The sequence below is a fragment of the Siphateles boraxobius genome, unplaced genomic scaffold (assembly GCF_051911475.1).
Source record: "Siphateles boraxobius isolate OS27281-9 unplaced genomic scaffold, OSU_SipBor_1 77, whole genome shotgun sequence".
Lineage (NCBI taxonomy): Eukaryota > Metazoa > Chordata > Actinopteri > Cypriniformes > Leuciscidae > Siphateles > Siphateles boraxobius.
Genome location: NW_027509205.1, coordinates 15392691 through 15415280, shown reverse-complemented (window position 1 = coordinate 15415280; position 22590 = coordinate 15392691). Strand labels below are relative to the sequence as shown.

Sequence of the window (22590 nt, the reverse complement as noted above, 5' to 3'; positions counted from 1 at the left end):
TTTGTTTGCATTTTTAGTGCTGATCAGTGCATATGTGACTATGTGCGTCACGGTGTATAATATTATAAATCCTCTTCCTCTCTTTAATGTGAGCTGTGTATGGTTGAGCTGTCAGACCTCATTGGTGTATGATGGAGCACTTATTTTGTTAACCTTTGGCCCTTCCCTCGCTCCCGCTATCGCCTGCCATCTTGTCCTCGGCACACTTCTGCCGAGTGTGTGATCGCTGTCTGAAGAGCCTGTGCTAGAGGTTTCTAGAGGACGCACATCCGTACATGTTAGCACCCTGTCTTGTTACATGCAGTTTATTTTTCTAAAGCAAAACTGTATGTCAAAGTATTTCTGTTTAAAGATGAGTGGTGGTGTATTGGACTGGCTGTAGGAAGCACCGAACGGCCAGTTGTCATAAGCAATTTATTTCAAGATTACAGTTAAGAAAAGGTGAGTTTTGATTCGCACATCAGTTTCCCCAAAGCAACGTATCCCCGTTTGCCCTCCACACACACTGTACACACACGCAGCAAAGGCAACCCGCCTCGGCTCGGCTGAATCCTTAACAAGGTAATTCCCAAGTCAATCCTGCTAGCATGGATTGAGAACCTTATTAGGCTTGACAGAGAGGTGTGTATATTCTGACAGTGTGTGTGCGCGCATCTGAACCGATGTCGAGATGCAATGTGTGTCAGCCGGATAATTGAGGGTTGTGTGTGTGTGTGTTGCCATCTCACCATAATTGCCTACGCTCACATGGGAGACCCGGCCATGTCAAAAGCAACAAATTGAGCTAGATTGTCTATGTGTGTGTATGACACCGAAACCGTGTCACTACTCGCAGATCAATCACATCTTCATCTCTCTTCCTTATGTGAATCATTTCAACCTATTTCAAAAATTGGTTGCATTTAATCAGACCACAATATTTTATGCATTTTCAATGAAATTCAATTCGACTAAAGGCATAGTTCACCCAGAAATTAAATATTTATTTTTATATTCTATAATATAACTTATTATTTGACATGCAATATATTAAATACTAATACTAATCAGTTATTGTTAAAATTATTATTATATTATACTGTTATCATTATACATATGAAATATAATTAATATAAAATCACAATACATTATTAAAAAATAATAACAAATAATCATTATTATCAATATTATTGTGAACTTCCACTATAGTTAGGTAGTTTTTCTGTAATTGTCCCTATAGTTTATTGATATTTATTATTGTTACTATTATTATTACATTTAATATACATATTATTGTACTTGTTTGACTTTTTAGAAGCTTTACAACAGTTGTTGTTCAAAAAGGAGATGCATAAAGACTCTTTTAATTTTCCTTTTGTGTCCAATAGCAAAAAACAAAAAAAAATCCAAAACAAAAATTTGATTTCACTACCAGATTGATTAAGTTTCAGACATTGATCTCAAGTTGGCCATATTTGAAGGACAATAAAAGACAGAGGCAGTACCAGCTTTGGGCAGTTATCCATTTATGAAGATATGCTTTTGCCGAAATACAATGCATAAATAAAATCCTGACAAATAAAAGCATCAGGATTTCCTGAGTGTACTCTTATAAAAATCAAGCCTTGCATTTCGGTGATCCCATTCTCTGCGCTGTTACAGATAATGGAATACTCATAGTGGCCTGTAATATGTAGCTTGTTCAGAACACTGGAGTGCGACTCCGAGCCCTGGGATCAGATGGTAATTGGATGGAGAGGCTTAAGAAGAAGCGTCCCGTGAAACCCAACATACAGATGACTCTCTATCCGTGATTCACCAACAGATTCTGTTCAGAAAGGGTGGGAGTGACAAAAAAAGGTAAGGAGACAATAAAGATCTTTAATAATCAACATCAAGACTTTAGATTAGAATTTATATGAATATTCAAAAATGTAAATCTAGTCTTTCAATAAATACAATGCATTAGGGACTTGATTTGAAACATGTAAATGGCAGCATAACGTTTGCCACTTTATATGGCCGCTCCCCATCTAACGATAACCTGGATAAAGCACGCACACGGAAAGCCAAAGACGGTGTGAATACTAAATTGAGTTCACTTTCTAGACTTCTTACGCTAATTCAACGGACTAATTCACACAAAAATGATGTCAACACGCCAGTCTTGGCGAGTATCTTATTTTACATTGTAGGTTATGTCTTAAGTGAACAGTCAAGAAAGAAAACGCATGTCTATCAGTATATTGGATCCGTGCATTATGTCTTAAAGTGACAGCAGCCTAAAATTCTTGTTTTTAATGTTAAACAAACAACAAAAGACAAGAATAACTTAAGTAACTTTAATAAGGATTAATCTTTATTTAATTTATACAGTAAAGATTATATGCAGTGTAATTTTACACTTGATTATTATTCAATTTCGGTACCTGAAAAGACCAACCTTAAAAAAAATGGAAAAGCACGGTTTCTTTTATTTGTATCTTTATTCTACTATATTTGTGCTATTCCTTGTAGTTTTATTATTTGTTTTTAATTTCTTTATTTTTATTGGACAGTAGTCCTTTTTACACCACTAGTGTGTGTGTGTGTGAGTGTGTGTGTGTGTGTGTGTGTGTGTGTGTGTGTGTGTGTGTGTGTGTGTGTGTGTGTGTATATATACATACATACACACACACACACACACACACACACACACACACACACAAACACACACACACACACACACACACACACACACACACACACACACACACACACACACACACACACACACACACACACACACACACACACACACAATATATACATTTTATATTTATATATACACATAAAAAAATGACATTTTATATTTTTATTTATTTATTTTGGTGCAGGAATGAGACAGAAATTATTAAAATATATAGACAGAATATTAAGGTTTGGCAAAATTTAAATTTGATTTTTTTTTAAATACTACAATACAAAGCTTTAAAATCTACATATCAAATCGCAAAGTAGCCTTCACTGTTCAATAAATACAAAAGCAAAACCACAAGGTGATGCTCCCGCAGGGATGAAACAAACCCTGGGCAAAAAACAATATTTTAGAGAGTTTACAGTTAAGAAATCAGTAGTCACTGCCATCACTGCCTGTGGGATTCAGGCCCACACGAGCGAGGGGGTGGACTACATTGCATGGGTAATCATCACCCACTAAAGGTCAGGGCCCTTAATTCCAGTCATTCGGAGGTGCTCCATACATTACAGCGGGTGTGTGCCAGAGAGGAGGGCAGCAGGAGATGGAGGGAGGACAGGGCATGAGAAGAGGAGGGAGATGAAGAGAGAAACAAAGAGAAACTGGCGAAAGGGAGGACGTTGCAATGACATCACTCGGATTCAAAGCAACCCACATAACTATTAATTCTGAATGCTGGCCTTGACCTCTGAAGCTTCTAAGCATAAAACGCAGGCAAAACGAATATGCAGAAAATGAAGAGGATGAGTTAATTAACGGAACCTGTCAGCAGCGCCAAGGGCCAGTTTAACCTCAGAGGATTTGCGCCTTACAACCCAGAGGTACAAATCACCCTGGTTCAGAAAGTCTGAAATATTTACGCCAATTATTGTGCATGGCCATCAAAAGACTTAAACAAACATTAAATTGGCTTTCTGTTAGGGGTTAAGGGTTCTTAGTAAAAGAAGATATTGTGGAAAAAGATCCTACACTTGAATAAGTTTCTTCAACTACGGTAACTTTTGGCCCTGTGGACTTTTAGAAAGTAAACTCAACTTTTACACTCTCACAAGCTTAACTCTACTAACAATGTCCAACACAGGGCACACAAGCATCTTTCATTGAAATTTCATGAAAATTTTCAACACAACGGCATTTCCATTACACTTGAAATTATGGATGCAAGCATTCTGAGATGAAAATGACCTTTTAAACACTTTTGGAAATAAAATGGTAACTTCCTTTACTTGCTAAAGTTAATGTCATAGCTAATTTCTTATATGCCCTAAATACACAGAATTAAATAATTTTACATGGATAATTTAATTTAATTAAAACTGAAGTAAAATATTGTTTACAAATGCACAATTACCTTGATAAAAAAAAAGTTATTTATTGAAATTTATTGAGAAAAAAAAGGGGGAAGGAAAAAAATGTGTTCAACCCCTGAGACATAAAAACATATACAGACTACACAAAGGAAGATAAATATGTTTAATACACTAAAGCATACTCTCTATAGAAGTAACAACCTATCACAAAGAAACTGCACAGCGGTCGCCTTCCACAGCTTTTGCACACGGCCACTGTCAGCTCAGCAGGCTTGTATACGTTTCAGTCCCATATCGATTGGACTGTCTTTCCCTGTGGTCGAAAGCAGCCAAACCCAGTGTTTGTGCAGAGAATCAAATTCTGATAACCCTCTTGAGGACCTCCTGGATCAAACCAGGGAACTAACTGGTGGTGGAAAGGAGGCACAACTAAGAGTGTGGGATCTAGAGATAATTAAAATGGGCCCAACACTGAGACCTGAGGAACGCCGACTGCGCCAGTGTGGTGTATTGACCTGTGGTTGATGGCGGTCTGGTGAGAAGTGGGTGTCATAAAAAAGGTTCACAGCTGGAAACGTATAACACAGATAAGAAAGCTGATAGATCAATATCACAGCTCTGATGGATTTCTTACAAAGCATGGACAAATACTGCCAAGAAAGAAAGAAAGAGTGTGCGAGTATAAATGAGTCAAGAGTGACAGATCGAGATAGATTTTATTTGTGAGCGAGAAAAAAAAATAGTAGTATGATGCCACAAAGGAACATTGTATAAAAATCATAAACATTAAGCACAAACAAAGTATACTATATATAGAGAGAGATTTATTAAAGCATAATAAAAATGTACAAATCATATAGTAAAATGTATTAATTATTATTACTATTAAATACAAAACCCAAAAGCGGAAAGTAGTTGCTGTTTGTTGGGGCATTGTGAACCTTTACAAACCTAAATGGCAAATTGGTTGTCTAACAAAGAAAGTGATGTAACCTACAGAAACAGCTGGGCTGATGTTAGCTGCTAGTGTCTCATTTTCCTCTCTGAGGCCTTGTCTAAACTCCCCTCACCATTAAGGGCAGGGAGAGACAGCTGCTGTCGCTACGACGGCAAACAAGAGACAAGCAGATGAAGAAGAACGATCAAACAAGACAAACAAACAAGGCTGAGAGGGAGCTTGACTCTGAACTCTGCATTGAGCAGAGTACATGAGGGAGAAAAAAGGAAAGAAATCGCCAGCAGCGACAGTGAGTTCTGCTGATTTTAACTTCACCAACTTCTGATGTACTGCTCTCTGATCCGTCTGATCCTTTCATTTCAGCGTCAGATAAATCACACAGTCACAGGCAATCAAATATGCGAGAGGAAGTACTCCACAACACATCTGGCATAAAGCACGTCCTGAATAAGGCATTTAATGAGCCTGATAAGAGCTGATCTACCTCTTTTTCACTTTACCTTTCATTAGGCAGGAAGTTTTATTGAGCTATGTAAATTTCTTTCTCCAAAAAGAATCAACCTGGACAAAATACTTTAAAGGCCCATTTAAACCGAATGTGAAACTAAAATGCAAAACAAATCACAAACAAAAAGGTCTATTCACACCAAGAGCAAAACGAATATTCATCAGCCTACATTAAAACCATTGCTTTAGCAAGGTATGTCAAATGAACTAAACAGAAAGCGCAATATGGCTTTCTGTCCTCATCAAAACGTAATAGACTGCTATTTGATTAAATAAGTATATGGTCTGTTTGCTCTGCATGTTTCAAAGCGAAGTGCGCACTTTTCTCACGCGATCAGCTCGTGATCCAGTGTTTTCAGTGTCGCTGAACGGCTCAGTTAACAGTGCCATCTCCATCTTTGCTTGTGCTACGAGTTTAGTGTGCATTTAGGAACATAGTGGGCACCAGTTATACATTTGCATAATTTCCAACAATTTGTGGGCAAAGGATTACAGTTATTCACTATATTTGTAACGAGAAGCATTTGGAAACCTGTTTTTACATAAACTGTAGTTTTCCGCCAAAATAAAAGCCCAACTTCAGTTCCCATCAAAATAAAAGCTCTAGGGTTTATCTCTTGCAAGTGAAGAAATTAGGACAAAAAAGCATTGTAATTTTCCTTATGCCCAAGATTTCTGTTCTAAATCCTGTTCACAATGAACATTTGTTCCATGCTTGGTGTGAATGGGCCTAAATGGTTGTTCATACAACTAAAGCTGATGCTAAAACAGATTGCAATCTTCAGAGCTTCAGAACATGTGGAAGTCGGAAACGTACACTTTGTTTTTCAAACACAATGTCAGTTACTTTCTTTCTCAAAGGTCAGAGGGTTTTGTGACCCCAAGCTCCCTGGACACTACATCATGTCTAGTGTGACAGGACATTGTGAGGAGGAACCAAAATATGCATGACCTCTGCCCTTTTCATCTCTGTACATAAAAGCTAGAAATGCCCTTTGCTCCAATAACATCATCATCATCATCCAAAAAACAGCCAATCTAAACAGAACAGAAAACCCACTTTCAAAATCTCCAAAAGAAATACATTGAGTTTATGACATAACTAGGTGGAAGAGGAAATTCAATATTAGATGTTTTGCCTCCTGCACTTATCCAATATCAATTCATTCAATAAGCGATATGTATGGCACAATAACTATATGAGTATATATAAATGTATTATTTTTAGACAAGTCAAATCCTACTTTTTTTTTAATAACATAGATCCATATTTAGGCGTTTCTTCAACTATGAGCACTTTTGGTTTCTTAAAAGTCTCTTAAAATAAACTTTTCACATGCTCAGTAATTTATTTGCATTTCCAATAATTTCAAACAATGGACATTCACGAATCAAATGAGTTCCGACATTTTTGTTATATTTTATTATTTGACCATTTTCACAGTGTTTAGCATTCTGTGGTGCATTACATGTTTAACATTTCTGGAATAAAATGACTGACTCCTTTGTCTTGCTACGGCATGTTATATATCCTAAATATACTAAATTAAATAATGTTTTCAATTTTGCATAATTTTAACAGTTACAGCTTGATAGAAAATTCTAAATAATAAAAATATTCTGTTCACATGTGATTTACCTAGAAATTCTCAAGCATGCTCTTAACTGATACATTTGAAAATAAGCAAAACTAGACGATGAGGGAATGTTAAAAAAAGTTTTAATCTGACATGTAACAAAAAAATAAAGAGCTGAAATCTGTTAAGATTATAAAAGCCTTAGGACATAAAAGAGCCCATAAATAAACACCTACAGTTTATTGCAAAGTTATAAATAAATCAATATTGTTTTGGTCCTTTGTATCATAATTTAAAATAAAATAAATTTTATTACGAGAACACGAAAAGTGTAGTATAGATTTCAACTTCCCCATCTGCATTTGGTCTGGGTTGAATTGGAGATCCATCATATCAGACTTATATTGACAGGCAATCTTTGGAACTTTGAAACAAACTTCTTACTCGCCTGCTGTAGAAAGGAGAGGTGTAACAAGAAACAAAAGCAAAAAACTAAATATCCCTGCACTAGTTGGACGATGGGATCGTTCACTTTTCACAAAATGTTTTTTCAGACGAGAAGCCATTTCTTCCGAACGAATAGTCTGGAATACAATGAGCCTTTTCTGAAAACAAAAAAGCAAACAAAAACCTATTTGTTGTACGTAAAAGGAACCCACAATTTGGCTGCTCTCCTTATGATGTCTGATGACAACCGTGAAAAAATAGACGTCTTTGAAGCTAGTCCGTGGAGGTACTTCAAACCTGTGATGGTTTGTGATGGCCGGTCCAAACAGTATTTGCCGCCCCCCCTAACAGCTTCAATAGAATAAAATAGAGGAAAGAGCTTTTGGAGACCAGACATACAAAGTGAACCGCCTTGATCCGATGCCAAATGGGAAACAGCACGTGAATGCTTTCGGGGTAACAAAGCAAGAAAGCCAGTCCTAATGCACTTTTATCACACCTGGAGACTGTTGGGGGGAAAAAAGTCAACTGCAGTGTTGAGAAAGAAAACTAGAGATTCTATTGTTAAGTTGTCGAAGTTTTAAAGCTGCTTTTTAGCAGAACAATGTCTGTCCGGTGGATTATCAGTTATCAGAATGAATGCACAGTGGTGCAACTGCGGCTCCACTATTGAAAGGTCACGTCAGCCATTGTGTTTCTGGCTCTTGGCCTCAGGTTCCCCGCTGACTGTGGCTTCAAGGGCTTTGTGAGGATCTTCATAGGCCATGTGGCACGCCTGAGACAAAATAAACCTTGAGAATAGGTCTGATATGCCGTCTGATGTGCACAGTGCAGACGATAGCAATGGCACAATTGGAGAGGGAAGCACAGAAGCAAGACACAAGAGAAGTAGTACAGATTGAAAGATGAAAGGAGAATTACGGCTACAAAGAGTGGTGAGCCAAGCATGTAGTCAGACTTTTTTTTTTTTTTTTTTGTATTACGAGCGCCGTGTATTTCACATTTGGTTGTAATATCCTTCTACTGCGCAACAAAAGCCAAACAACACAAACTGCTGTGAAGATTTAACACAAAGATAAAAACTGTATCAAAGATTTCGATTTATGCAATTACACTGAATGGGGTCTGAAGCTTTCAAACTTCAAAAAAAGACCAGTAAGTACCAGAAAAGTATCATAGAGTGCTCCATACAACTCACATTGCTATTTCCAAAGTCTTCTGAAGTTTAACAATAGCTTTGTGTGAGGAAGAGACTGAAATATGGGTATTTACCCATTGAAAATCTTTCTTTCACTCTTAACACGGTTCTTTTGAGGGTTCTTTCACTGAATCATTTGATCCAGGTCTGAATGATTGGTTCACAAATCGGACTGAATCAGTTCTTAAACTCAACTCAATGATCTGGTCACAGTGGTTAACAGATCATAGAATGAGAAGATTAATCAGTAAAACTACTTACTTTTCAGTCTGTTTCACACCCAAATTTACCGCATGTTTTCAGAAGACTCGGGAAATAGTGATAAATACCTTTGTGTCCATTTTCAAGCTTAAAGGGATAGTTCATACCAAAATGAAAATTCTGTCATCAATTGCTGGTATAATGGACTTTTTAGTGGAGGGACAGAAACCTCTCAGGTATTATTAAATATATACTGTATATATTTGTGTTTCGAAGATGAGGGTAATTAATCCCATAATTTTCATTGTTTGGGGGAACTAACCCTTTAAAAGCTACAAAATACCCATTCATTATTGCATGGAAAAAATCTGCATGTTGCACAAAAACAATTCACAGGTTTGGAATAACATGACCGCATTGATGACTTTTCACTGGTTTTGATGACGTCAGCCTAAACTAAAATTCATTTCAGAATTAAAGAAGCCGCTACAATTTCGTGAAAATTTTGCTCAAACAAATCATGCACAATAAAAACAAGAATATGTATTAAATAAGAAAATTCATCCAAAAATGAAAAATATCTCATTTACTGCCCCTCATTGTGTTCTTTCCTATTTTTCAAAATATCTTCATTGTGTTCCTCAGAAGAAAATTACATAGTAAATGATGACAGAATAAAAATTTTTGGGTGAACTATACCTTTATGGAATACACAGGATCAAATTTGATGTCATGTTGACACAGAGAACGTCCACACTATGATAGAAAGAAATGGTAAAACAGAGAGTGAAATAAACCTTTTTGCTTTTGTGTATCCTCGATCATCAGGGGAAAGAAACAGAAATGCAGTCCTAATCCTTTTAGCTAACAGACAGCAGCCAGTAAAGCACAGCAACTTCTAAAAGCCATTTGAGTGTTTCTTCAGCCTAGACCCACATGTTCAGCTAATCAACAACACAGCCACTTATCTTAGTTAGTTTCCCCACGAGACGAAAGATTACATTGAATTTTAATGTACTCCTTCCTACAGCTTTGATAAATGCGGATGCCTTAAATGAATGAGTCATAACTCCACGTATATATGTTGCATCTCCAAGGACAAAAACAGGTGTAATTGGGTCCCCACAGTACTGCACTTTTTCATGTAAAGGCTTTCAGAAACGGCAAGGCAACAGTCTCTGTCGTATGTAGGTGCAAATGAGTGTTTTCTAGTTCACCCAACCACCACACACACACACATTTCTATAGATGTGCAATAAAAATTAAATAAAGAAAAAGCCCCTCCATTCATTTCCCTCAAGGTCTTTCTCAGTGTGTCTGCGTGAAGCTTTCCGAGCTATTACCACAAACAAGATAATCCTCGCCATCTATTATATTGTGTAAATGTGGTGCTGGAACAATAAGTTTGTTCTGAACTCAAACCACTTTAGCGTGTCACTTTCGGAAAACTTTTTAAATCTGTGCCGCCAACAAACTCGCCATTATACTTGATGTTGTTTGCCAATGCGAGCTCTATTATTTCAGGACACAAAAGGAGGAGAGAAAGGGAAGCGGCTGCAAAAAAGAAAGATAATGGTGTTCGCTTTGATTGGTTCCTTCTAACACAGGCGGACCGAGGATCAATTCACTTTTTGAAAAGAGGGGAAGGTTGTTTACAACGGAGGACCTGCAGCAATATGAAAATGAAATCAATAATCCCACTGTGAAGAATGGATGGATAGAGGCTCGAAGCGTCTGGTCTTACAAGAAAGAGGGGCAAAAAAATAAATAAAATGAAAAGCAGAGATTGGGAACGATAAGCCTTGTGCCTGCTGTTGAGCACAGTCTTATATTTTTAGTAGAAATGTAGAAGTTCATGTATGCGATTTGTTAAACAGGTTCACCTTCATTAATTACTCTACTTCTAATTATTTATAAATCAAACCCAGGCAGGAAATGTAACAAAATTAAACTCATTTGAATTCTTGAATGATGATAAAATTAATTATTAAATTAAAATTAAAGAAGCATGCTTCAACTATGGAAAAATTTACTAATCCCAATTTAATATTGAAACCAATTAACGTACTCATATTAATATGACTAATTATTTAGGAAAAATTTAAATGTACAATTATAATTTCCAATAATAATTCCAGAAATTTCCAATCGCACTAAAATGAGCAATGAATTGAACACCGAACTTGATTTTCACCATTTCTACATCAATTGTTATATATTTGCCGCAGTCGTTGTGTAACACACACAAAAGAGAAAACTACCAGTCCAAGCTTAAGATGGTCACAATTCCTTTAGCTTGAGGGATTTGAATTAGGCTATGAGGAGTTCTTGCTTCAACAAGCCACGGCAGAGTTATGACGGGTGATTAATAGGTTGCTTTGCACAGATTCTCACGTTCAGCACGGCTTTTGAGGAAGAAAAGGTCCAGAGGGACACCGCTTCACTGTGGACATTGCAACTGTAACAACAATCTGACAAACAAAATTAAAACTTATGCAATATATTTCCTTAATTAATGTTCCTGGTCTTTTTGTGCATGATCCATCAGTGGAAATAATTCATGACATGGGCAACAACACAATTGTCATTTTTGGGTGAACTATCTCTTTAACTCTTTCCGTTCAAAAAACTCAGCGTTTAAAAAAAAAAAAAAGTTGTCAGCCATGTTTTTTATAATTGTCACAAAATTTTCATGGCCCCCAGAATATTTTGTTGTATGAATATCTCAACATGCAATATATCAAAAGACAAAAACAGAGCCTCTGCTTTAAAAAACTGTTTTATTCTAGCTTCATGCAGTCTTTTTTATCAACACTTGAATGTGGGCAAGTCTCATAAAAAAGCAACATTTTGAGCAAAATGCTGAGAAAAATCCCGTTTTCATCGAAGACTACATCCAGATCGGATTCAAAACGATGATCAAAACAGAGTAGATCGAGTCCATCAACACCCCCTAAATTTGTACTGTCCTATACCTCTTCCTGGGTTGACATTTCATTCAGTAACATTAGGATTTTGAATTATGTGCGGTTTAATATCGATGGTCGTGTTATTTTACATATGCTATCGCTTGTTTCTGCTTCTTTTTCACCTGTGTTTTGATTTGGAAATTCAGTACTCATTCAGAAGATATGTCATAGCGCCCCCTACCGTATAACAGTAAAAACACGGAAAGCAGGAAATTTCAGTCAATGGTGGGGAAACAGTTAAGAAATAGCTAACGCACATTTTTAGTTCATTATGGCCTTAAGTGTTTCTCAAAAACAGCACACAATGTTCAATTATTCCTCCACCATGAAAATAGTTCTGAACAAAGTCAAAGCAGAATTAACTATTGCACATCTCCACCACTCCAACGCAGTGGTGTTTAATTACTGAATGAATCAGTGTTTTTGAATGAATCTGATGAGTAAATAACTCAATGATTCACTCATAAATCCCCCTACTGGCGTAATGAGAAGCTTTGAGACTCACACTCACACTCACACCCTTGGAACGCTGCTCAGCAAGTTAAATATAAGGACTGGAACTATCCGTTGTATAATTAGAATTTTAATCAGTCCCAACATTAAGAATGTAAATTATTCTCTGCAGTTCTCTGAGTCAGTGTACTTATAAGTACAAACATGTACTGTATCTAGGCTGTTTTTCAGGGTCGATGAAATCGAAGAGTTCAATGATTTCAGTATAGACAATGATACAACTTCACTATCCTGACAAAACTCTATTCTCATCTAAGTAGAAAGATGTTCAAAGCGGCTGCCCACCTACCTTGACCCAGTCTCTCTACTTTACTTTGTTTCATTGAAAGAGCTCACACAGATTACGCGCACACAATAGAAACATCTCATTTTATTTGAAAAGTCTGATGCAGACCAATTTAACCCACCATTTATTTCAATGGTGGTGCTCGTATTGATGATTTGTTTGTGGACCCTTGAGTCAACGCCAGTTGTTGCATCTGTATCTTGCTACAACCAAATAAATAAGCTGTCAAGCAATATTCCAGCAGTACTTAATATGAGAACCCACGCTAACACACACACACAGCTCTGAGATGGCACAGCGGGGGCCGGGAGAAGGGCTCGGATCACCTGGCAGCCGGTTCCTTTTAGTCAATCGAATGAAAAGAGGTTCCATCTCTGAGCCTCACTGGAGACATGCAGCAATACATTCTGTGATCTGACTCGTGTGTGTGGTGATGGACGCTAGAGACAGGATGGGGCTGAAAGTGTGTTTGTGCAATTTTTTTTATCTAGCTATACCTTTAGGGAAAAAACTGCATAAAAATGCTCCCTGAAGTTAGCCAAATCTGATAATAATTGTTCTGACTCTACTTTTGTGCAAAAATCATAAATAAAGCAAGAAGCTACAAGACAGTTACAATGATTTTACCAAAATTAAGGGGTGCTGTTAGGTGAGCCTTGAGTAGCTTATTGCTTTAATAAAATAGAGGCAAAAGCAATATGATTAAACAAACCAATGTTTAAATAATAAATGCATTAATTATAATAATAATAATAATAATGATACTACTACTAATACTACTACTAATAATAATAATAATAAAACATTTAATTATTTACATTACAATTTATTGTTATTTAAACATTGTTGATTTATGTATTTTATATTGTACATTTTTATGTATTATGTTATTTTTAAATAATTTGACATTTATATTTCAATAATAATAGTACATTTCAGAATGACCTTTGACCCCCAGGACATTAACACTACTTTCTCTGATTTTTTCAGAACTCTTTATACAACTGGGTACAGTGGCTCCAGTGAGGATTTGCAGAACTTTCTGCATGAGATTCCTCTTCCTAGTATTTCGGAAGATGCTAGGGCCTTTTTAAATTCCCCTTTTACCAAGGAAGAAATCTGGCAATCTATACAATCAATGCCAAATGGTAAAGCTCCTGGCCCAGACGGGTTTCCCTTAGGATTTTATAAGCAATTCTGGCCTGAGCTTTGTCCAATTTTAATGCAAGCAATAAATAGTCTCTTAGATTGAAATTCGATGCCTGAATCCTGGTCATTGGCGGTTATCAGCCAACTTCTGAAAAAAGACAAAGACCCAGTGAAATGCTCCTCTTATCGCACAATTAGCTTACTAAATGTGGATTATAAAATTATGGCAAAATCTTTAGCTCGGCGGCTTGAAACTATTTTACCCTGCATTATCGACCCAGATAAAACAGGTTTCGTGAAATCCAGATATGGCATACATGGTATTAAAATAGGTCCAAATCAACATCGTATATCCATTTATGCAGACGATGTTCTGCTCTATCTTAAATATCCTGAGACCTCTACTGATGCAATTCTTGCTGTAACTGAAAAATACAGTGATTTTTCAGGATATAAGATTAATTTGGACAAATCTCAAGCTCTGTTTATGCATGTTCCCTACGAAGCCGTTTCAAATTCCCCCTTTCATTTAGCACGTTCTGGATTTAAATATTTGGGAATCAATATCACACCTGATTTGGAATATCTGTTTAAAGCCAACTATCCCCAGTTAATTACAAAAATTAATCAGAACCTATCAGATTGGTCGATGCTTCCAAATTCTTTTTTTGGCAGGATTAATGTTATAAGAATGAATATTCTTCCGAGATTGAACTTTCTGTTCCAAAACTTGCCATGCTACTTAACTAACTACTGATAAAAAAAAAAAATAAAAAAAAAAAGATTAATTCTTCGGTTTCAATGTATATTTGGAATCATAAAAAACCCAGACTCAAACTTTTGGTTTTGATGAAACCAAGGGAATTGGGTGGGGCTTGGCTCCCCAATTTTCAGTTTTATTTTTGGCCTGCACAAGTTAACACGTGTTAAGTTGGTTTCTTAATAGATCCAATTCGCGCTGGACTGGGATTGAATCTTCAAGATGCTTTCCCAGACTGTTATGCTCTCTGCCATTTATTCATAATATACAAAAAATTTAATCTCTGACTAATATTTTCACTGTGACTAATACTCTTTTTGTGTGGAAGGATGTTAGGAAATATCTAGCTATTCCAAATAAGCTGTCTCTCAAGTCTCCTATCGCACTCAATCCTGATCTGCCCCCACCCATACAGAATATTGGTCTTCTGACCTGGAGGTTGAGAGGAGTGTTGGAGTTTGGTCATTTATTTGATAATGGTCAATTGAGGTCATTTCAGTCATTAAGGCAGGAATTTATCCTTCCCAGTAATGATTTTTATAAATTTCTTCAATTACGGCACTTTTTAAAGAAGAAGTCACTCTTAAAAGAAGGCAATATACAATTTGATTTTAATGAAATGGAAAAGCAGCTTTTCTCTTCCTTTACACTTAAGAAAAATATCTATGCTTTATATACATTCCTGTCTAATGTTTGTCCTTCAACTTTTGACTCTTTGAGGGTGATATGGGAAAAGGACTTAGGATAAAATTAAATAAAAATTGAAAAAGTAGAATAAGTGATAAAAGTCTAGGGTAGAAGTCTGAAACAATAAGTCTCAGTCCTGATTTAGACAGACGTGTAAACCTGACATGTATGAATTGCCTTAACTTGCAGTAACAAAATGGTTTCATATGAAACTCATTTAAACTGTTGCAACAGCAACGGTTATTGAGTAGAGCACAACGCATGCTCTCACTTTCCTTATACATTCACATTATTTATAGCATCTCAGAGCTCATATGAGTGCTGATGTATTTCTAGATGTGGACAGGTATTCTGAAACATCTGTTACAAGAGCACGCATTGGCCTGAACTGTCACACACACATCAACACACACACACACACGGGGCATTAGCCCTTGAGCCTGCGGTAATGCTGATGGCAGAGCTGGGGCTTTGGGGGCAAATTTTTACGCTGAGAAAAAAGCAGCATTAAAAGTTTAAGGCAGCCTCTCAAAAAGTTCAGCCCTGACACAACAGCCCCAGCCGCCCCACAGCATCAATCCACCATCTGACACGGAGGGCTAACTAGCCTATTCCCTTTCTCTTCTCCTACATTTTTGTGTTTTTTTTAACCGCTTACTCCTCCCCTCCAATCTCTCCTTCAGCTATTGCCAACGAGCCCCTCTCTCTTCTTCCTCTGTGCTCCTAAATGCAAGGGAGCTCAAAACATCAATCACCATCAAAGTCGGTGCATCTGGCCCTGGCCGTAAATGAGCAGAAGATCCCGGTTCAGGGTGGAGTGTGCAGGACGGAGGAACAGGCCAATCTCGTAGTCATTATCCCAGACAATGCCCAGAGAAGCGTGGGTGCCCCCTTAGATGGAGAGTGTGGGTTCGCTCCCGCTTCTTCTCTCTGTCTCCCTTCATTCCAGGGCATGCAGCCTTCCCAAAGTGAAGTGTGTCAAGAGCAAGAGAGAGTTTCTCTAATAAGGGCTTCTATAGCTTCTTGCTGCTATAATGAGAAGACTGGGCTTTGATCTGTGCTTAAAATAGGAATGTGCAAAACTACATTTACAATTAAAACATTGACTAGCTGGTGGGTTGTCTGGATAACTAGTCGATAGTTAATGTAGCAGTGTAAAATATTGCAAAAATAAATAATAATATATCTTAAAATGTAGTTTATTCCTGTGACAGCAAAGCTGAATTTTGTCATATGATCCTTCAGAAATCATTCTAATAGTCTGATTTAATGCTCAAGAAAGATTTCTTATTATTGTCAAAATTATATTATTATTAACGGTTGTGCTACTTAATATTTTTGTTGAAACCGTGATGCATTTTTTTCAGGATTCTAAATAGAAAGTTCAAAAGAACAGCATTTATCTGAAATGTAACATTTTTGTAAATGATAAATGTCTTTACTGTAACTTTTGATGCATCTCTGGTAAATAATACTTCTGAATTGAAAGTGACAGTGATTTTTTTATTTATACATATACATATATGTATATATTAAATTATGGTCTTAAATGCCGCTGCTTAGCATATGTTTAATTGCTGGAGTCTAATTAAATGCAGCCTGATTATAACAAGGTTGACTGCGTTATATTTCACACCTCTGGCAAGCAACGTCTGTTCTGACGGGTAACACAAGCCTTGTGCAAAGAACAATATTGTCTAGAGGTGACTCCCCTCAGCAAGTGTTACTTATAAATGCAAACTGACATGTCAATTGTTTAAAGGTATAATTCATACAAAATAAAAAAATCCTCTGTCATTCTTTAATCACTCTCACGTTATTAAACACGTTTTTTTATTTCTCTGTAAACATAAAATGATTTTATTTATGCTTTTTTTCATGTATTATACATAGGTTATAAATCACATGATACTGAAGCTTTCCGTGAGGAAAAGACTGAATTGAAGTCATTAATCACTGAACTGAACACAAACGTGAATGATATTTGAGAGCTGTAGTGGAAGGGAAAATATTCATTGAGCAACAACTTAAATTTCGTTTTTTATGAAAAAGAACAACATTTACATTCTGCTAAACTACTTTTGCGTTCAACAAAGAAAAAGAAAGTCATACAGGTTTGGAACAACATAAAGGTGAGTCAATTTTCAATTTTGGTTGAACTATGCCTTTGGTCAACATGAAACACAGATTACAACTCACTTTTCTTCCTTAACCTGACACTTACGGTCAATGTTGTTTTAATGTTACTCATTCACTCAGTGCGTAGAAAAGGGAAAGCCACATTAAAAGCCAATCTCTCTTTCCAGCAGGTAGACATACTGTACAGTCTCGCCCCTGGCCCACAAAGTGAACAAATATCCTGAGGCTTTGTGTGAACTAAGAGTGATGTTCGTTCCATTGATCTGGATTTTGTGTTTACCACCTCCTGCTTTTGTATCAATAATGCTTATGCGAAAAGTTGGACAAAGACACAGCATGCGACTGAGACGAACACTCACAAAATTGCTTTGTCAAACTGCATTGAAAACCCCATTTCTTTAAAATACTCAATTCAGAAAGACTCGAGGAAAAAAAAAACACCTGGCCAAACAACAAGGACATTTTCAAACTCATATTGAGTAGTTGTTCCGCAAAGTAATAGCAATTAAAAAAAGTTTAAATCAACAGTCGACGCTCGCATTCAACAGTTACAATATAGCACGGATGAGTGGAGGTGAGGGGAATGAAGAAGTGAGAGCGATAAGCCACCGGCAGCAGCATGAGAACCAGATCCACATCCTGGAACTGGGAGCCGTTGCCATAGCAGTGATTATCACACACTCCCTGAGTGCAGTGTGTACTAGTGAGCCAGCAACCCATCCACACGCACTCTCTCTCATTGTGACCGAGGGTGTGATGGAGTGGAGCCATTACTCTACTGTTGCCTGGCTACAACTGAACATTAAAAGTAAAACTTCCGGAGAATTAACACTTTGAAAAGTACACCTTTACTGACAGCGCTGCAGCCTTAAGACATTGTAATGTCTGAGAAAAGACCGGCGACTGGAACGCAGCATGTCATCGTTTATTCACCCTGATGTTCTTCCAAATCTGTAGTATTTTCCTACATGGGGGGGGGGGGGGGGGGGGGGGGGGGGTTGTATGGGGCTGACATTTTCAAAAAATCTTCTTTTTTGTTTCACAGAAGAAAGGAAGTCTTTCAGCTTTGGACCATTATGAGGGTGAGTAAATGATTAGAGAATTTTCATTTTTGGTTGAACTATACTTAAACTAAGACTACTTATTATGTTTACCAATGGGCATTTACATTTATATTTATGCATTTGGCAGAAAGAGACTCGCAGTGCATTCAAGGTATACATTTCATCAGTTTTTATGTCCCCAATTAATTAAATTCATGATCTTGGCATTTCTAGGGCCATGCTCTACCAACAGAGCTACATTAACGCCTACTAGCAATGGAAGCAAGAGCAAAGTTCACATATCCCTCTGCTTGAAGTCAAGTAGGACAGCTGCTAGCAACAGTACAGCAACTTGGCAAACTCAGCATGAACATCCCTTTAGTATCAAACAGGCTTTTAGTGTCACTGTACATTTTAAGACCAATTCACACTGCATCAACAGATGCCAACCAACGTGGACACTCAGCAGATTACTGTACGCCACTTCTCAGAGATTCCACGACTCAACAAATGGCAAACTAACATTTTCAAACGGCGAAAATAGGCGCAGACCAACGGCAAAAGTTGCCGACAGGGTAGCGTACGGATACTACAAAAAACGGTGATGTGTCTGTCGGTGGAGTGTGAATTGGCCAATTGGAGTGGGTTTCTACATGTCCTCCTATAAGTGAATCGTACATCATAAAACGTATTTAATAGGGGTGTCACGATTCTCCAAATCCTCGATTCGATAAAATTTTCGATTCTAAGGTCACGGTTCGATTCGATTCTCGATTTTGAAGCACAGGTTGCTGCTGCTCCTAAAAAGCTGACATCAGTTCATCGCAATCTCACACATCTCTGTTATTATCAATGAAGCTGACTGCACAATGAATCTTTCATAATATATAGCCTACACTTTCTTTGTTATATTTAGAGGATTTGCCAGCTTACAGAATTCAGCTCTGAGGAGCTGATAGCGGTGAGGAGAGTCTATCTTAAATGCTTCTGATTGGCCATTGTGTTCAAGAAATCAACACATATGTCTGTGATTGGCTAAATCGCTCAACGCTGCAAACATGTTTTAAATAGAAACTCTGGCCTGTAAATCGTTTCTATTTTGATTAAGTTGTTCTTGTTGCTTTTCTCCAACAGATAAATAAAAATGTATTAGTTTTTATATGTTTTATTCATAGATATTTCTAGTTTGCGGGAGTCCAGCGAATCGTTTTATTCTCCCGCACACACAGAGTGAGTGCATTAATGCCCGCGCTCGCACTCGGCCATCAAATCTAGTCCCGCGCCGCACTCTATTGCGTTGGGAGTTCACGTCTATAGATCAAGAGCCCGGCCTGAGGATAGTGACGGGAAATACCAAGTTCGGGCTCGGGTATAGAATCTAAGTTAGAGGACTCACAGCCTTTCAACACGTGTGTTTTTTTTCCGCGCCGTGATGAGTCGTTCATGAACGATCCGTTCATTGCTTCTGTCACGCGACAAATGAACAAAAGACTCGGAAGGTCAAGTAATTATTAATGTTCCCTGTAAATTATTTTTGACTGCATTATAATGATTTCTTAATTCAGAATATGATCAAGATTGCGTAGGTGGATGTTTTCGGGGAATTTGCCTGTTAAAAGTATGACATTTAAAGCCCCTGAAATGACTAGAAAAAAGATTAGTTAATTTTGATGCACGAGATTGAACAATAGAGTCAGTAAAACGATCCAAACTTTCCATCACGGGCGCGACATGGGGGCGTGGCAGCATCGACGATTCCATTTTTAATTTCGATTTTTGAGATTGTGAATTAATTTCGATCGATTTCGATTTAAAATCGAAATCGTGACACCCTTAGTATTTAACATTCATTAACAATATTCAAAGCCTTCACATTGGTAGAACTTGTAAATAACAGAACAGAAACTCTAAACACATGTGAGCTAGTTGTGTATATTGCTAGTAGTTCATAATACTTAACAGAACATTAGTTAAAAGGCATTAAAATGTATAAATATCATGCACATTCATATTTCAATAAACTATTGATCTGTTAAGAATTATATTAACATAGCAATATATTCATGAAGTATATTACATTTTTAAATCAAAGTTGTTATAAAGTGCTAGTGATATATTTATATTTAGTTGTATTTGTATATTTATATAAGATTGTTTTATATTTATACGTTTTTCAATGCATGCTTGATGATTGTTGGACTGTGATATTTTAACGTTACAGTAAAAACTTCAGAGTTGAACTGAGGTCACAAATGCTTCTAAACAAAAACTTTACCATTCAGTCTAGATCTTTATGGTTTCTTACCTTCTTAGCTGCATTGATGCACTGCATGTACTCTTTGGCCAGGTCAGAACACTGGAGCGTCTGCTCACGGTTTTCTCTATAGCAGTTCAGGATCTGTGATTGCAGGTTCGAACACACTGGCTCCACATTACGCGGCCTGTGGAAAAGGTCGGAGGTCAATGGTAAGGAATCATGAGGGCAAAAGTGTCTAACTTGTGCAAAGGCAGAGGGATATTGTTTTTGTACACATCCTGGCAGAATTGCACATGCAGTGACAGTAAATATTTTATATGAAGCGCAACCAAAAAACAAACTCAGCGGTAAAATACAGTCGCATGACTCACTCATTTCCCCCACCCCTCCCTCAATTTCGCTCTTCCTGTGGATGGTTTAGTAGAATGAATGGATGCAGGGAGACAGGTTAAACTGAATTACCGGCAGAGTGGATATTCATTAATAACACCAGTGTCAAGAGTGGCAGTGACTAGAACAACTATGATAAATAACCCAGCGAGCGAGAAGGAGGTGGAGGAAGGGAACAGACCTGACAAACTCCCCAGTACATCTGTACAGTAGAAAAAAAAGAGCAGCAAATAACCTGTCATTCATCCTCACTTCAGACAAACACCTTCACTCAAATTAATAACGCGAATCTGAACTGCCATTGTTGAAATGACGGCTAAATGATGGTTATTGACTCAAATAATGTATGCGGTGAGATCTGTGCAAGTATTGTTGCTAAAAAGCATAGGAAATTTGTGCTAAAAGCACAAAATGTAATACAATACAACTGAAGCCAAATTAGAGTTCATCAGGCTAATTGTCCTCAATACCAATCTGAAAGCCAGGCAAGCTATTGTTAAATTGAATTAAAAAAATGTTGGATTGGATAATGTACGTGGTGTTTAAAACAAATTCCACACTAAGAAACTAAAACAGTAACCACAAAAGGTTTTTATAAAGATATTCATTCAATCAGGCTAATCAATCTGGCTGTCAAATTAACAAAAGATAGACTAGCTAGTTGGGGTGTAACAATATATCGTGTCACAATATATCGCAATACAAAAATGCAATATGTATCGTGGTTAGTGACACAGTACTACATTAAACTACTATATATAATGTTGAATATGATGTATAATAATGCAATGGGGGATTATTTGTGGGTCCTGATAAATGCTAAATGTCTTGCTACCAGTAAAAAGTGGCCTACATTATTTTAAATACATCTAGTCAGTGACAGAGTGCAAGCATATTCTTTTGAAATAATTTTGTATTTTCAGATTCAGAATTATGAATATTTTTATTCTGGTGTCACCATTGCCCTGTGCATTTGGTTACCAGCACCAAGTCCGACCCGATTTATTTCCACCCCCAATGTAATACCAAATTTAGCATTTTAATCAATAGTACATTTTTTGTTAACATTTTACCATATGTCTAAGAGTATCGCAATAATATTGTATCGTGAATTCAGTATTGTGATATGTATCGAATCGTGACATGAGGGTATTGTTACACCCCTACTAGCTAGTACTCAATAAAAGTAAAAATAAAAAAGTAGCAAACTTAGATTTATATAATCAGATCAACAGCCAAACTGGCAATATCTCAGCTATCTTATAGCAAACTAATAGCACACAATCAAGCAGCTATAGGAAAAATATTACAATAATTGACTAATGTCAATAATGTCAAATTATTGATAATGTATGTGATGTTCGAAACATACTCTAAAACAATAAAATAAAACTGCATCCAAAAGGAATAAAGATTTGTGCAAGTATCTTTGCTAAAAAAGCATAATCTAAAGCAACAAAGTTTAAGATAAGAAATTGTGATT

General features: G+C 36.9%; 1 protein-coding gene across 2 annotated transcripts in view; it reads right to left on the bottom strand.

Annotated features, from left to right (window-relative positions):
* Positions 1 to 1488: 1488 nt before the first annotated feature.
* chchd6a (coiled-coil-helix-coiled-coil-helix domain containing 6a) overlaps positions 1489 to 22590 on the bottom strand; it is a 78892-nt gene continuing 57790 nt past the window's right edge. For both annotated transcript variants that reach the window (XM_077219194.1, XM_077219193.1), the window contains 2 exons: positions 20766 to 20901; positions 1489 to 1807 (listed from right to left, as the gene is read on the bottom strand). In XM_077219194.1, coding sequence (XP_077075309.1) covers positions 1784 to 1807; positions 20766 to 20901 — 160 coding nt within the window. In that variant the 3' untranslated portion in view covers positions 1489 to 1783. The remainder of the gene's footprint in view (positions 1808 to 20765; positions 20902 to 22590) is intronic.